The following is a 15521-nucleotide window of genomic DNA, read 5'->3' on the forward strand; positions in this document are numbered from 1 at the left end:
ATATCTACAGCTAAGGACACAAAAACCATCGCACTTACCTGTTTCCGCAACTCTTGACTTTGCTGAACCGCTCGTGTGAAAAATTATTTTTCTATTAATGTTTCTTTTGTACGTCGCATTAAGGGTATTATCGGTTATCTTTATACACAATTTAAAGTTTTAAATATTACACCAGTCTTATTTTACTGGCGTTAACGTAAACATAACATAAAAATCATGGGAAGATATGAGCAAAATAGTGCCGCGATCAAATGGAATATTATCACACTGTGGAAGGAAAACATTTCATAACATGAATTTTCTCGTTGAGTTGGGTGCACTATACATACTGTGAGCAGTCTTATAATTTTTTTCAAGAAAATGATTCTGTAGACCGGAAAAAAGGAGGCGGTGGAAGACGTGTGACTTCTTCTAGAGAGGACCATATGAAAAAAAAACGGTTATAGAAAACCTAGCACTTTAACATTTACCATTTACTGAGAAAACCGTATCCAGACGACTATTAGAATTAAGTTCAGAAGACTATTAAAGTCCGGCAAAAAAACAATTCTCAATGGAGAAAATGTAAAAGGCTCGGTTAAATTGGACGAAAGAACAAGAAAAATGCACCTTGGAGGATTGGTAGGTCATATTCTCTGAAAAATCGAAGTTTTAAGTTTTGTTTATTTGACCCAGATGGAAGGAAACTATTGAGCCGAAAATCTGGGGAAGAATTTCTTTCCAGAATTTTAGAATAAGGAAGTGACCACGCCCCACCCTGTAGAACATTTTTATAAGGGCAATTTTAATTTTTACTTTTATTCAGTACATACCTTTATCGTAATTACTTAATATACCATAAGTAGACTGGTAATCACACTAATTTCAGTAGCGAATCACCCATAATGATCCAAAGTTTGGTTACCCCTGTGTAGATCTATGTATATACTCAACTAGTTAGTTATTATTGAAATTTGTTTAAACTTTAGCTCCACATTATATATCTTGACATACATGCTCTACAATTTACCAATACAAAACTAATGCAGTACCTCCTTTTTTCAAAGCTATTTTTAAAAATCAATTGACGAATTAGTGCTAAGTTGAAAATAATTACAAATTGCGGAATGCTAAGGGTTAAAAGACTCTTCACCCGAATACCGCATGAGAGTCGACAATGTTATCACGGTTAGTTTGGGGTCTGCACTGGAGTCGGGTGAGGCTCATCCTTGCGCTGTTCTTCTTCATCATCCTCGTGGATTCCATTCTTCCAATGTTCGGAAATTATGCGATATAGCAGCATTGACGTTGAGTATCCAGCTCATCAAAAGGGTTGACAGTTGAAGTACAGCATAATGAACGCTGCGCACAACAAACTTTCTGTTCACCCATTACGTTACACACAACAAACCTCACTTCACACAGCGGACTGTGTCGTATTTCTTCTTGCCGCTCAAGCATTCCAAGGTCGCCTGCAGATCTAACAAGAGCTTCAAGCACTTCAAGTCCAGTAACGTGTCACTCAAAATAATATGTAAACCATTTCATTAACCTATCAGCAAGTACGAGTTCAGCGCTTAGGAGATGATTACAGAAAATCGAAGAGATCATAAGATGTTTGATTCTAAATCAATTTTAATTAGGCTTTTCATAAAAAATACCATTTTTAATAAAACACTTCTTGACAAAAGATTTGTTTAAAAAAAATTAGCAGACTGGATAGTGATCTTAACTTTGCATATATTAAAAGAAACCCAAAAAGATTTATACAAAAGTTTATTTAAAAAAAAAATGTATAAAAACATTACCTGTTATTGACAAAATGTATTTTTAATATAGAATTATTTATATTATTAATTTTATATTTAAAATAACCGCAGATCTTAGTAAAACAACTTTCTTATTTATTAATAATTGAGTAGATATTAATTTTCATTTAATTTAATTCTAAATATAATAGTTTCTGCGTATCCAACTAGAACAGAAGATTTTTTTTAAGTATGATGATGAGAATCTAAACATTTAGGGTAATTTTGCAATGATGTTATTTCTTCATTTTATTTAAATGATAAAGATAGTAAAAAGTCTTGTATCTTACATTTAAACCCTAAAAATATCTGATATTCATTAACACGTTTGCGGACAAGATGGCTATAGCCGTTTATAATAAAGCCTCTTTTGGGGACAAGACAACTACAGTTTCTGTGTTTTCGGTATTTGAGGATAAAGTAGTTGCAGCTGATCTGGTTGTACATATAGGTTATAGTATTGAAAAGGATATTGTCTTTTAATAACCTGCAGTTTCTTTTATAGTTCCGGGAAACAGATAATGAGTTTCAATGAGTATCACTAAGGTTAATTAGCTACTCAAATGCTCACCACTCATTGGCAGTTGCCAATGTCATTTTGCAATGTATGTGTTCCGCCTATAAGCCGATATTCCAATTCATAAATATATTTTTTAGTATTATACAATATGGAGTTGTTAATTGATAGACCTTTTAAATTATCTACAGGCTTTGAAATGCTACACACAGCTTTAAATTACTAAAGTGTCCACGAACGTGTTAAAAATTATAAAAAACTAAAACTTACATAAGAGTTGCACGGACTTAATTAATTTGAGATATTTGAGTCAAAAATTATCCTGTGTTCTATACACTCGCTAACATTAATGCGCATTACATTATTTACGATCAATCCATCCAAGCATACCGGGCCTACATTATTGAAGTAACAATGAGGAGAAAATAAAGCTGATTTCCTATATTATCGTCACACATTGAATCCTTTCTATGTACGGAGATGCCTCGTATAACGAATGGATTTTCTGTCAGTCCATTACGCGACTCACACAATGAACCTCACTTCACACAACGGACTGTATCATATTTCACCTTGCCGCTTGAATGCTTTAAGGTTGCACGCAGCCAATGCACTCTTACGACCTTGCACCAACATAAATCAACGTGCAGCAGTCAGGTAGAGGAGCATGCGGAGGAGCTTATTGAAGAAGAGCCGACAACTGAAAGGCTCCAAGCGCTTCAACATGATATAGCTCAAAGGGAAGCTTCATCTGACAACGAGGAAAAGCAATCAAATCAAACGATCTCAACTGTTGCCATCGAAGACATCTTGGTCAAGAGAGGTTCAGGAGTTTACCAACACTCACTATACAAAATCAGCCGAAGCCAACAGGATAAACGATCTCTACAATGACACCCTTGCCTGTTATTTCCGGCAGGTGTTGAAGAGGGAGGATAAACAACCTTGGAAAAAATTTTCAAGAAGCCAGCAGCCAAGAAGTAAAGGATGGAACATTTTATCCTGCAAGCCTCTGCAGACTCCTAAATCTGAGTCTGACTAAAAACTAAAAAAAACTTGAGCACTTTGTTTATGTTACAGTACTATATTTTATACTACAAAACCTTTTTTTTTCAAACATGAATTGTTATGGGAAAACACATTTCAAATAATGAACATTTCGCAAAGAGATTTTGCTCCTGAAATGTATGTTATGTGGGACATCACTGTATATTGATTTTTACCAATTTTTATTTTCATTTTTAAAGTAGTATACAAAAATACAATTGTTATTTAATGACTGTTATAAACTAGAACTTTTTTTTTCATGTTTTATTTTCAGTTAAGATTTATTTTTTCAAGTCAAGATTATTTATTATAGAAGATAACTAATATTAAATATTATTCTCACTGTGCCTCATAAAATGTTAAAGATATTGAGTTGAATTGCATAAATCTTATATCCTACGTACAATTAGATTCACATTTTGGAAAAATTAAATTTTATTATAGTAATAATTTCAAATTATATAATATTTAAAACATTGAAAAAACCCAGTGAATGTTTCCTAGACATTTTGCTGAAATTATATTTGTTGGAAGAGTGTCCGGGCAATTACCTCTTATTAAAACTAAAAGATTAATGCATTTGGTGAACTCATAAATAAATTATAATAAAATTCCCAACATACTGTCAGTTGATTCTATTTGGGATAAAAATAACATGAAAATATGTCAACGTTTAAGTTGCCCAAAATTAATTAATATAGGACTAATTCATTTCCAGGGGGTCTTCTTCTTTTGAAGTATACTTGGTCCTTATTCGTTTATTCAGACTCATGCATTCATTTGCAATGCTTTCAGGCATGAGCCAGGCAAACAGTTCCTTCCAGGTGTCCAGTGGGCAAAGTTCACCGCAGGTAGGGATTGTCAGCACTTTGTCATTATATGTAATCCTCACTAAATAATCACTATCACCTTCACCTGAAATTATTATTTTTTGATTACTAAAAATTATAAAATGAATAAAGTATAATAATATATAAAAAGTATTCTGCTTGTTTTTCATGTAGTAAAAATAACAAGTAGGTACAGTGAAATATTGAAACTATATTATATGTATATGTATATATATATATATATATATATATATATATATATATATATATATATATATATATATATATATATATATATATATATATATGAGTGGAGTAAAATATATATTCAACCTAAAATCTTAAAATATTTTTGGTTCCGCAACCTCAAAATACCCAAACCAAATGTGTCCCTTCTGTGCAGGTTGAGGATCGGACACTTTGTACTAGCATTCCACCTCAAAAAAAATCAACAAAGTGACATCTTCGTTGTGCATGTGTGAAGTGGAGGATGAAACTGCATATCGCATAATTTTTAACGACAGTTCCAATGTCCAAAGTATAACCCATGGACATTATCTCATTTACTTATTTATGGATACTAATTGCATATAGAAAAAATGATACCCTATTGGCCTCTCTTAGATAACTCTAATTCTAGGACAAAGAAAGAAATGATGCAACAAGAAAGGAACTTAGTTTAAGTTTTTTTTTTGTTATTATTATTTTTATTCTATGCTGTATTATACACCCTATGGATGATATATTAATTATATTATTATTATTATTATTTCATAGGTGTCTCAAATTGAAACGAACAAGCATCTATCATTTTTATCCCAGGGCTTATGACCTGTCATTAGGGAAAAGGCTATATACTTTTCAAATTCTAAATTGAAAGCATCTTCGTCAGCCAAATTTCAAAATCTATCAAAATAACAACCAACATACGAAAGGAATTCAACAGTGCATTCATACATCTTTCAATAATTAATGCAATATGGATTTTCAAAAATGGTCAGAGTAGTGAATGTTACACAAGTGTATGAAAAGATAACTTAAGGCCAGACATGATGCTCAGACATCCATCTTCTATCATTTAACAACGATAGATGCTTCATCTCAGGTTAAACCTATACTATATACATATTTTAGCTTGTACTATCATATAGTATGGGTCACATGGAAAATATTGCTTCACTGACCTCCATTTAGCGTCTTTTTAACACAATTTATCCGTCAAATTATTAATTTAAAAGGGACTGGACGGTGTGATTTGGTAGAAATCGAGACGCTTTATACCCCAAAAATATCGGCACGTAAAATTAATATAAACATCCATATGTAAAATGAATGTAAATGATACGATTTAAATGGAAAAACTAAATTGAAAGATTTATCATACCTTTGACAAGTTCAAACAGCATATGCGCAGTGTATTCTGGAAGATCTCCATCAAACATTCCTAGGGCACTTAACAAGTTGACAATGGTAGTGTCATGTGCACTGTACATAACAACGTTGTGAAGAGGAAAACCGTCCTTTGCTGCACTCATGAGTAGAGTTATTTCTTTTACCAAAGGACCGATCCTCAGGCGAGCGAGTCCCGGGGTATACGCCTCAGTTAAAAGGCTGAAAATTTAAATGTGTCATTCTTCAGTAATTCCTTCTCTATCCAAGCAGCCAGACTAAGCCTCTTCTTGTAAAAAATGCACCTTCTCTAATAACTTTTGAGAAATGTCTGAGACATTACTATCTATCATTAGATTCTTAATTGTACATCAAACCTCCTCCTTGGTTTTTCCCTCTACCTCCTTCCCCAAACTCCCTTTTCCTTTGCCTTCCTTATTATCATCAAATTTAAATTTATGTTTGATTGAAATGTTTAAGTACTATCTACCCTCTGATTGCAAACAGCTATATATGGTATCAAACGTTTTGACCAATATCACTAGTCAAAACATTTATGTCTCAGAACGGTAATCCGTAATCCGCAATGCAAGATGCAGAGTGAGAGAGCGATAATGCTGTTCCTCTCTGGTAGCCTGTGATTGACCAGCCTTTCCTCACAACCAGTCTTGCTTTGCAACAAGTTCCCGATATGATTTAATTCTAGTCACAATCCCTTTTTCGTCGCCCGACTATTTCATCCCATTGAATCAACGTCAATCATTGAGCACCACTGGCCCTTTCTTATAGCTGGTGAGTCTCACTTTGTCCGTGAGCTAGTCAGGTACCTAGAAATTCTGCAACTTTTTGACTTTAGTTTCTTAGGTCATTTTATAGACACGGAATTTCTTCTAAATGCATATTTTTCTACATTAGTCAAATAATCCTAAACCCTTTATTATAGCTGGTGAGCCTCACTTTGTCAGTGAGTTAGTCAAGTGCCTAGAATTTCTGCGACATTTTAACTTTCAAGCGATTTGACAATCAAAGTTTCTAAGGTCATTTTATATATACGTAATTTCTTCTGAATGCATATTTTTCTTAAACTTTGACTATCGTTTAGTTCAAGACAAAGAAGAAGAGAGAGGCACCATAGGGTAATTGGGTAGATGCTCAAATGCAAAACTGGCATCGCGGGTTCCATTCCCGCCAAATGATTTAAAAAATAATTATTTTCAATTGGTCTGGGTCTTTGTATTGTATTTTACACATCTACCTTCCCTTTCCTTACTGTCTTACCTGCAGACAAGACTCTGAAATACAGCATTGCTAACACTACCTTTAAAAAAAAATTGTGTAATATAAACATATTTGAAGAAAAATATTCATTGTTCCATTTTTCGCTTTGGATTAAATGGAGTGAGTTGTAAGTTGGACCAAATTAACAGTCCTATTGTCCTAACTAAGCGCAATCCACTGTCCCGATACCTTTGTGTACCCCTATTATACAAAAAGCACTATAATTTATTACCCCTCAATAGCACCTTTACTTTTATTACATGAAAATATCCATTGTAGAACTTTACTGGTAAATTAACTCACCTTTTTATTGCTACTGCTTTCATCTTATCGGGGTATACTTTTTTGGTCCAGTGAGGAAGTGTCAAATTTTTCAATTCCTCCACTTTTAATGTATCATACAAAAACCCAACAGTTTCAATTGCGTTGATAACGCGTCCAGAGTGTAGAGTTAAATATCTAGAATCAAATATGTGACATGTGTAACATGTAAGATATTAATATGTGAAGCACCAACTTTGTCGTTTTCTATTTTATACTTACAAAACAACTTTGTTCAAAATCGTTACAATTTAAAACATAATTAATTTGTAAATTATAAAGATTTATATATTTAACATAAAACACTTACTCGTATAAGGGTTTGTTGTCTTCATTCATCTTTATATATGTCTCGGTTTTTAAGAGTTTATATAGTTCATATGCATATCTTGGACACGGAGCCTTCATGGCTAAAATTCTGTCCAAAAGTAACGGTATAGTATGTATGGGAACTGGCTGCCATGATAATCCGGGAACAAATTCATCTTCCTCTTTTACAGGATACAAACCTAAACAATACATGGTTATATTAGATTTTATATACGTACAAAATTTATACATATATATATATATATATATATATATATATATATATATATATATATATATATATGATAAAATTTGTTCTGGTGGACAGCAAGGATCAGTCCTAGGTCCTCTTCTATACCTTCTCTATACAAAAGACATAGAAAGTATAATAAATTCACACAGATTGTGGTCTCACTGCTATGCAAATGACACTCAAATTTATTTTTATTGTAAACCCGAGGAAAAAGATGAACTTGTTGACTCTATTAATAAGTGCATTGAGAGAATAGGAGAATGGATGGCTGAAAACAGATTGACATTTAACCCATCCAAAACGGAACATCTCTGGATTCTTCTTCTCTGTCTTATTGCACATTACTGAGGGTTGTGACCCTTGTGGAAGCAATGACTCTTCTCCACTTATCCTTTGACAGCGCTCCAACCACTGAGGTGCCTGCTGCTGCCTTAATTTGATTGGTCCATCGTGTGGGGATCCTCTCCCTCTCTTCCCTTCCAGGCTACCGATCACAACTAGTCATTCCAGGCTATTCTCATTGCCACGCGTAACGTGTCCAAAGAACTGGAGAATCCGTCGGGTACAGCGCCCTTGAGGTAATATTTTACAAAAATGGCGCTGTATAAATTATACAAATTTATTTTTATTATTATTATTAAAATAATATTCACTTTCCTTACTTGAGATATAATTTGCAAACTAGCGCAATAACCTTCAATTTGTAATAATTTATTTAATCAGTCTGATATGTGGCATGTGTTCATTAGAATATACAGAATCTTACATATTGAATAAACTTACGATGTCAATATTAACAGCAGTATGTTAACAAAGATGGTAACATATTTAATCAATAAATATCGACCCTTCCTATGTATACTTTTCAATAAATATATTTTTATATTTATATATACAGTCGAACTCGGTTATTACGAGCACGGTTATAGCGAGATGTCGGATATAACGAGGAAACATTTGTTGATATTTTTGTTTCTGATTTTCTCCATACATTTATTCACGGTTCTAACAAGCTACTTCTCGGCTATAACAAGCAAAAATATCAGAAAAAAATTAACTGCCAAATTGCGAGTTTTGATAGTATACATATATAATGTCTGTATCAAATCGACTTTACATAGGACGATATGTCTATTTCAAATCAACTTTACATAGACCGATATAATGGATAGTATAATGTCTGTATCAAATAATCAACTTTACATAGGACGATATAATATCTGTATAATTAAAATATAACTTTGTTTTAAAATCACTATAAATATTTTATTATAACTTAATTATAATGTCTACCGGTTTTGAAGCTAACCGCTTCTTTATCAAGACTGATTAATACTATTATATATTTATAGTATTAGTATTAATCAGTCTTGATAAAGAAGCGGTTAGCTTCGAAACCGGTAAACATTATAATTAAGTTATAACAAAATATTTATAGTGATTTTAAAACAAAGTGTATGTGTGTATGTGTGCTTGTGTGTGTGTGTGTGTGTGATTGAAAGCTACCTTACTCTATTCGTTTGTGGATATGGGTGATATTTTTTTGTTCTTTAACCTGTTAACCAGGCGGGACGTATAACTACGTCAAACGTTAACAATATCGGGTACAGGAAGGACATACGAATACATCCTTAAAATATATGTTACGCCTTGGAATGGGCGGGACCTATAGTTTCCAACAACAAAGGTAATTAGTCGTCCATACATCGCTCACACCTTTCAAGAACGTCATAAATCAAAGAACTTGATTTTTCAGGAGAACGTTTTTAAAGTTTAAAAATATAATAAAATGTATTTGAAATAAATATCAAGCCACTTACTAAACTTTTTACTGTAGCGGGTAAATATTAAGTTAAAAATATGCCGCTTTTTCTGGAATATAGTACATTTTCTGGGAATTCCGAAAACATGCACAAATTAAAATTGACAATTTTTGATTTATGACTTTGTTGAAAGGAGTGAGCGACATGTCTCCACATGAGTTTAAGACACGGAGGGAATAAGCATCATTTCGCTATTGAGAGCGGTGGACGTGTTCTGGGTGAGCAGTGATAGTTACGTACTTACGTACTACGTATTCTATATTATTTACTTATATTTTTTTATATTTCCAACTTTCGATTCTAGAATACATTTTTTTAAAGTATACATTAAATTTCAATGTTTCCATTTTTTTTTGTCATGCACAACTGAAATGGACGATATATAATAATATATATATATATATATATATATATATATATATATATATATATATATATATATATATATATATAATAATATATATATATATATATATATATATATATATATATATATATATATATATATATATATATATATATATATATATATATATATATATAATAATATATATATATATATATATATATATATATATATATATATATATATATATATATATATATACGAAAAAAATATGAATTTATCATAGTCTTCATTTATTTTAAGCATAAATAAAATAAATGAAATTATGTCCACTGAACATGATGTACTGACACGTCCTAGTGAAAGAGATCGCACCCATTGTATGTTGCGTGATTAAAATGTGAGCTCACTGGTCAACAGTATTGACAAATTCAAGTTGTCAGGTAATAGTGCGGATGTTACAAAGTATGTTAGTGCAATGATGTGTATATGTATTACCGTGTTTGATTAATATTGCATTTATCACCGATAAAGTTGTCCGTATAATTGATTTGTTTATTCAACATAAAATCTACATACTAACATTTAGCAGTCAAATTTCACAAGTAGGAACATCTTCACAAAAATTAAACCAATAAGGTTAAACATTTGCGATATGTGTTTGTTTAAATGCAATAAATTTACACACCTGCAAGGTTTGCCATTGCTGACATGACTGTACGATCAAAATCTGTAGATCTGACGTATATCTCATGGAACTTGTATTCATCGGAGAGAAGGTGCTGAAATAGAATAGAGATAAGTTAAAAAATCACAAGAAAGTACACAGAATAATGTATAAACGCAATATAATGAAGGAAAAAAAACGTAAGGACTTATTGGATATCAATATAATTAATGGTTAAGGCAGGATCATTAAAAACAGCTATGCAAAATTTTATTAGCATCAGCTAAAATATTATATTAAAATCAATAGATATTTCTTTTAAATGTATTTAAACATCGCATATATCACGCAGTGTACTTTCACCTTGTAAGTGTGTATGTATGTATGTTTATATGTATATGTGTATATATGTGTATATATATACATATATATATATATATATATATATATATATATATATATATATATATATATATATATATATATATATATGTGTATATGTATATATGTGTATATAAAAGAATTGTTTCATGCAGGTGTACATTAGTATTTATTTACGTAGATGATATATTACATTTTAATTGAAATGTCTGAAAGACGTGTGCATGTTATTTGTTAAAAAGTAATACAAACAAACTGATCACACAAAGCGAGCACAATTTAGACAGACGATGAATGCGTGATTAAATTAAACATCGAATAGAAGGAACTATGTTAACTGTATCACGAAAAATAATTTATTTCCATCCATTCATCCGTCATTTTTGACATAAAAAATTAATAAAAATCGATTGGTCAGTGACACAAAAATGTACAAGAAAAATAAGTACAGGTGACCCCTATCATAACTAAATTCTTATTTTCGAACAAAAGTGTGCTTAGGGTTTCTTAAGAATACTGTTAAATTAAAATATTTGTGTGTAAGTATCATTGTATATAAATTTATTTCTATAAAACATTTGTATATAATATGTATGTAAGTATCATTGTATATAAATTTATTTCTATAAAACATTTGTATATAAAAAAAATACTATTTTTTTTGTTTTCTGATAGTCAAGTATTTTTTGTATATTATATTAACACTATTATTCTAGTTCTACTTATAATACCTATTGTATTCTTGCCAGTGCCCTTTACTATGACCTAAATTATATTGTATACCCACACACAGACCATGCCTTTGTGGGATTTTTTTTGTATTTATATTTTATTAATATTTTTGTTGTATTTGAATTTATGTCATGTTTGTATAATGCAAAAGATTTTTTTTTTAAAAGAGACCAATTTGAGTTTCTTAATGTAAACACTACCAAGAACTACAGATGTCCTCAACAGGTGAAAATACAGTTTGTATTTACACGTGTTGTTGAGAACATCTTTAGTTCACGAAACTAGTCATGTTTACATCAATAAACTCAAAAGTTGTCTTATACAAGTCTACTTCTTACATTTAAATCATCATGTTATTCCACAAAGTTAATAGCAAACCAATAAATAAGATGAGATGAGACGATCTAACTGAAGGAGCTCAAGGTGAATAACATACATGGGAAATAAAATGGAGAAGGAATAGTAAGTAGAAAAGGGAGAGTAGCAACAATAACTAGGGCACTCGAGGTTGCACATCCATACTCGTACTAGCTAATGTAACTTGACTGGACACAGCAAATGTGTACAAGTCTCTTGAAGACAAATTTCATAATTCTTTTGCTTTTTCGCAATTACTTGTAGATACTTTGAAATGTTAGCCCGTAATTTTTCTCAGCAACGCAATATATCTGTATGAATAGTATTATTTCTTTTTGAATCAGCCAGGGCATATTTTTCTTAATAAATTCAAACAGTAGTTATACAAGAAACTTTTTCAAACTCATCCCGATAGATTGTAATACGCAGAACATGTTTACGAAAATGCCAAAGAGGCAAAGTTTAAAAGTTTCTTTAATAACTACTGTTTGAATTTATTTATTAAGAAAAATAAATTATCATCGCCATTCAGCCAAAATATAATAATAATTGAAAAAAATTTAAAAAACGCATTTTAATAAGTTATTAAAGATACTTATGAGGGGTGAATGCAGGGAATATAATGAATAGATGTTGATGGATGAAATTAGATATAATTAACTATTAAGGGATGTGATTGGCTAAAGAATAAAGAAAGCAGATTAAGTGCTATTGAAATACAATCCCTTAGGCAAAAGCGCGGAAAATCGATATATGACATGGGTGTTGGACATGTGGCAGCATTAGAGAAGGTAAAAATACCCATCCTGTCCTTAAGCATCAATTGACTGAATGGGTAGAAATACCTTTCCCGTCCATAGTGTGTTAACACTCAAACATATGGCTTAAGGTGAGTTAAGATTTTTTTGTATTATAAGTTTTTAACATACATCTTTAATGAGAAGGAATTATTTTGATAATGTATATACTCATTTCATTACATTTTTTTTAGTGTGGTATTATTTTGAAATATATACGTAAAACCATTTTAGATATAAATAAAACTAAATAATCGATAATTAAATTCTAGAATATAAATGTCAATACAATTAATTACTTTTTATGATCAACTTTATATTATAAATTATTGTACATGTAAGTGATTTAATTTACTATTTCACTAGTAAATGTTTTTTTTATATTAATAACAGTCAGCCAATGCTGCCAATGAGTCAACGGGTATAGATTTGAGCAAGGCTTTTTTTTTAAAAAAAAAAGGTCCCAGAACTCACTTCATGTCTGGCTTTTTATTAAAACAAATTATATAATTGAATATCGTTTATATAATATTTAAAGAAACTTTTCCTATCATTTTGACGAATTATATAAATATAGATTGTATTACGTGAGCGCATATATTGTTTTGTCTCATTCATTATGAGAATTTATTTAAAAAATATCCTTGAAAAAGGGTACCAGAACGTCGTTCCTCCACATGAAAAAAAGGCCCTGGACTTGGGAAATAATATATATTTAGTGATAATAGAGACTCGGGAGGCAACCAAGAACCATTAGACAAAGAGGAATGTTCCCAACACTCACTACTTACAAAGAAGTAGTTCCGAAAACTTTTCCCAATATGATAATAATTATATTAGGCTAATTTTAGAAGCACCATTTTACAAGATATTAATTATTTATTTATTTAAACTTCATGTACAGAAAATAAATAAGTACATTGGCAGGCTTATTGCTATTATTTTGAGAGTATTTTACATTATTCTTATATATATATATTTTTTTTCATTCCTCTTTCACTTTTTTGCACCCTGCTTATAAATGCAAGGTCATGCTACGGGTAAGGGATTCTTAGACTTTTACTATAGTGCTTTCCAGTATGCATTATGTGGGAGAAAAAAAAGAGGGTAGAGCAACGTTTAGCCGCTTCACTCCACTACATTTAGCTTCGTAAATATTGGTCATAGTTGTTCTACTATTCCCGGCTCCGACGTTTATCCTCCTTCAGGGTTCAGGGAGTCGATGTTGTGAGCATCACACTCCAGTTGGAGAATCCACCTGTTTCGCTCAAACATTGGGCAACATCTCAGTACGTGTTCCACAGACTGAGCAGTGGTGCCATCACATGGGCAGCATGGATCAGGACAAAGGCCGAAACGATTTAGACAGAGTTCTTATCTATTATAAGTACTATATGTTTACTATATGTGAACTTAACTAAAGTCTAAATGCTGATCTAAATGTAATTAGTAACTTACAATTGTAGGAAAAAAGAAAGGAAATAAATATTGCTTGAAGGAAGAAGGCTTTAAATTTGTAATTTTGTTATACAGTACACTCCGGATAATCAGAACTAATTGCGGCCGGACCTTGTACAGATTAGCAGATTGTTCAGATTAACCTAAATAGCAGTGATAACGCGGTTGAAAGCGAAAGAACAAGTCTCTTGTGTTAGAATAATGGTATATGGTATGTAGATATACGTTTTCGGAACAGACTACCCTTCTTTATCGATGTAATAATACAAAAAAACACTAAAAACAGTTCACGGCTAACAGTATTACACTACAGTACATATGCGACTCGATGCTTTTTGAAAAAATAAACTTTGCGTCGTCCAATAGACTCTCTTCACTGCGTCAAAAGGCAATCACCGATTCTATGTCTTGTACCAAGTAGTATATATCGCTCACTCCTTTCAACAACGTCATAAATAAAAAATCAGTTGTGCATGTTTTCGGAATGCCCATAAAATGTACTACATCCCAGCAAAAGCGCCATATTTTTAGCTTAATATTTACCTGCTTCAGGTCAGAAACTGTTGTTTTTGCATTTTGAAGAAAAGGTAGTTTAATTATTTTTTTAAATATACTAAATATTTTTCAAATGGAGAAAAAACAGTCAGGTTTTACCTAAAAATGTCTGTTGCACAGTAAAAAGTTCAATAAGTGGCTCGATATGTATTTTTAATACATTTCATTATATTTTAAACTTTGAAAACGATCTCCTGAAAAATCAAGTTTTTTTATATATGACGTTGAAAGGAGTGAGCGATATGTATGTTATTACAAAATACAATTTTTCGACTAACGTTTTAGCCTAAAGTTTTTACATTATTTTGCTAGCCTAGTTACACTGTACTGTACGTAATATGCTGTTAAACCTGAGTATTAAATAAAAAATGTGAACTGTATTTATTAAATCTTTAATTTGTTTTTAAATTGATTTTACAACATGCACATAACCCCTTCTTAGAATTAACTTCTTAAAAAGTTCATATTTTTGTCATATATAAAAATAATTACTTCGTCCCGTGACATGTTCGGATTAACCGGACGTTTAGATTACGAATGTTCGGGTAAGCGGGACTCTACTGTATTAATGGATTTGGGAAAGACGAGTCTTCAGTTGCGATTGAAACTGGTTGGGATTCTAGATAACCCTGAAACGAGCAAACGCGATTCCAGGTAGCAGGGCCTGCCGCTAA

At 31.4% G+C, this 15521-nt stretch overlaps 1 protein-coding gene across 1 annotated transcript in view; it reads right to left on the reverse strand.

Annotated features, from left to right (window-relative positions):
- Positions 1-3624: 3624 nt before the first annotated feature.
- The window catches only part of LOC148312915 (prostatic acid phosphatase-like), a 12761-nt gene continuing 864 nt past the window's right edge, over positions 3625-15521 (reverse strand). Inside the window, exons 2-6 of the mRNA XM_088271374.1 lie at positions 10589-10682; positions 7480-7678; positions 7152-7307; positions 5566-5792; positions 3625-4266 (exon numbers count right to left, since the gene is read on the reverse strand). Coding sequence (XP_088127500.1) covers positions 4055-4266; positions 5566-5792; positions 7152-7307; positions 7480-7678; positions 10589-10682 — 888 coding nt within the window. The 3' untranslated portion in view covers positions 3625-4054. The remainder of the gene's footprint in view (positions 4267-5565; positions 5793-7151; positions 7308-7479; positions 7679-10588; positions 10683-15521) is intronic.

This window comes from Brachycentrus maculatus, unplaced genomic scaffold (genome assembly GCF_059751285.1).
Source record: "Brachycentrus maculatus isolate JH-2025_06_01 unplaced genomic scaffold, ASM5975128v1 h1tg000029l, whole genome shotgun sequence".
In the NCBI taxonomy this organism is placed as follows: Eukaryota; Metazoa; Arthropoda; class Insecta; order Trichoptera; family Brachycentridae; genus Brachycentrus; species Brachycentrus maculatus.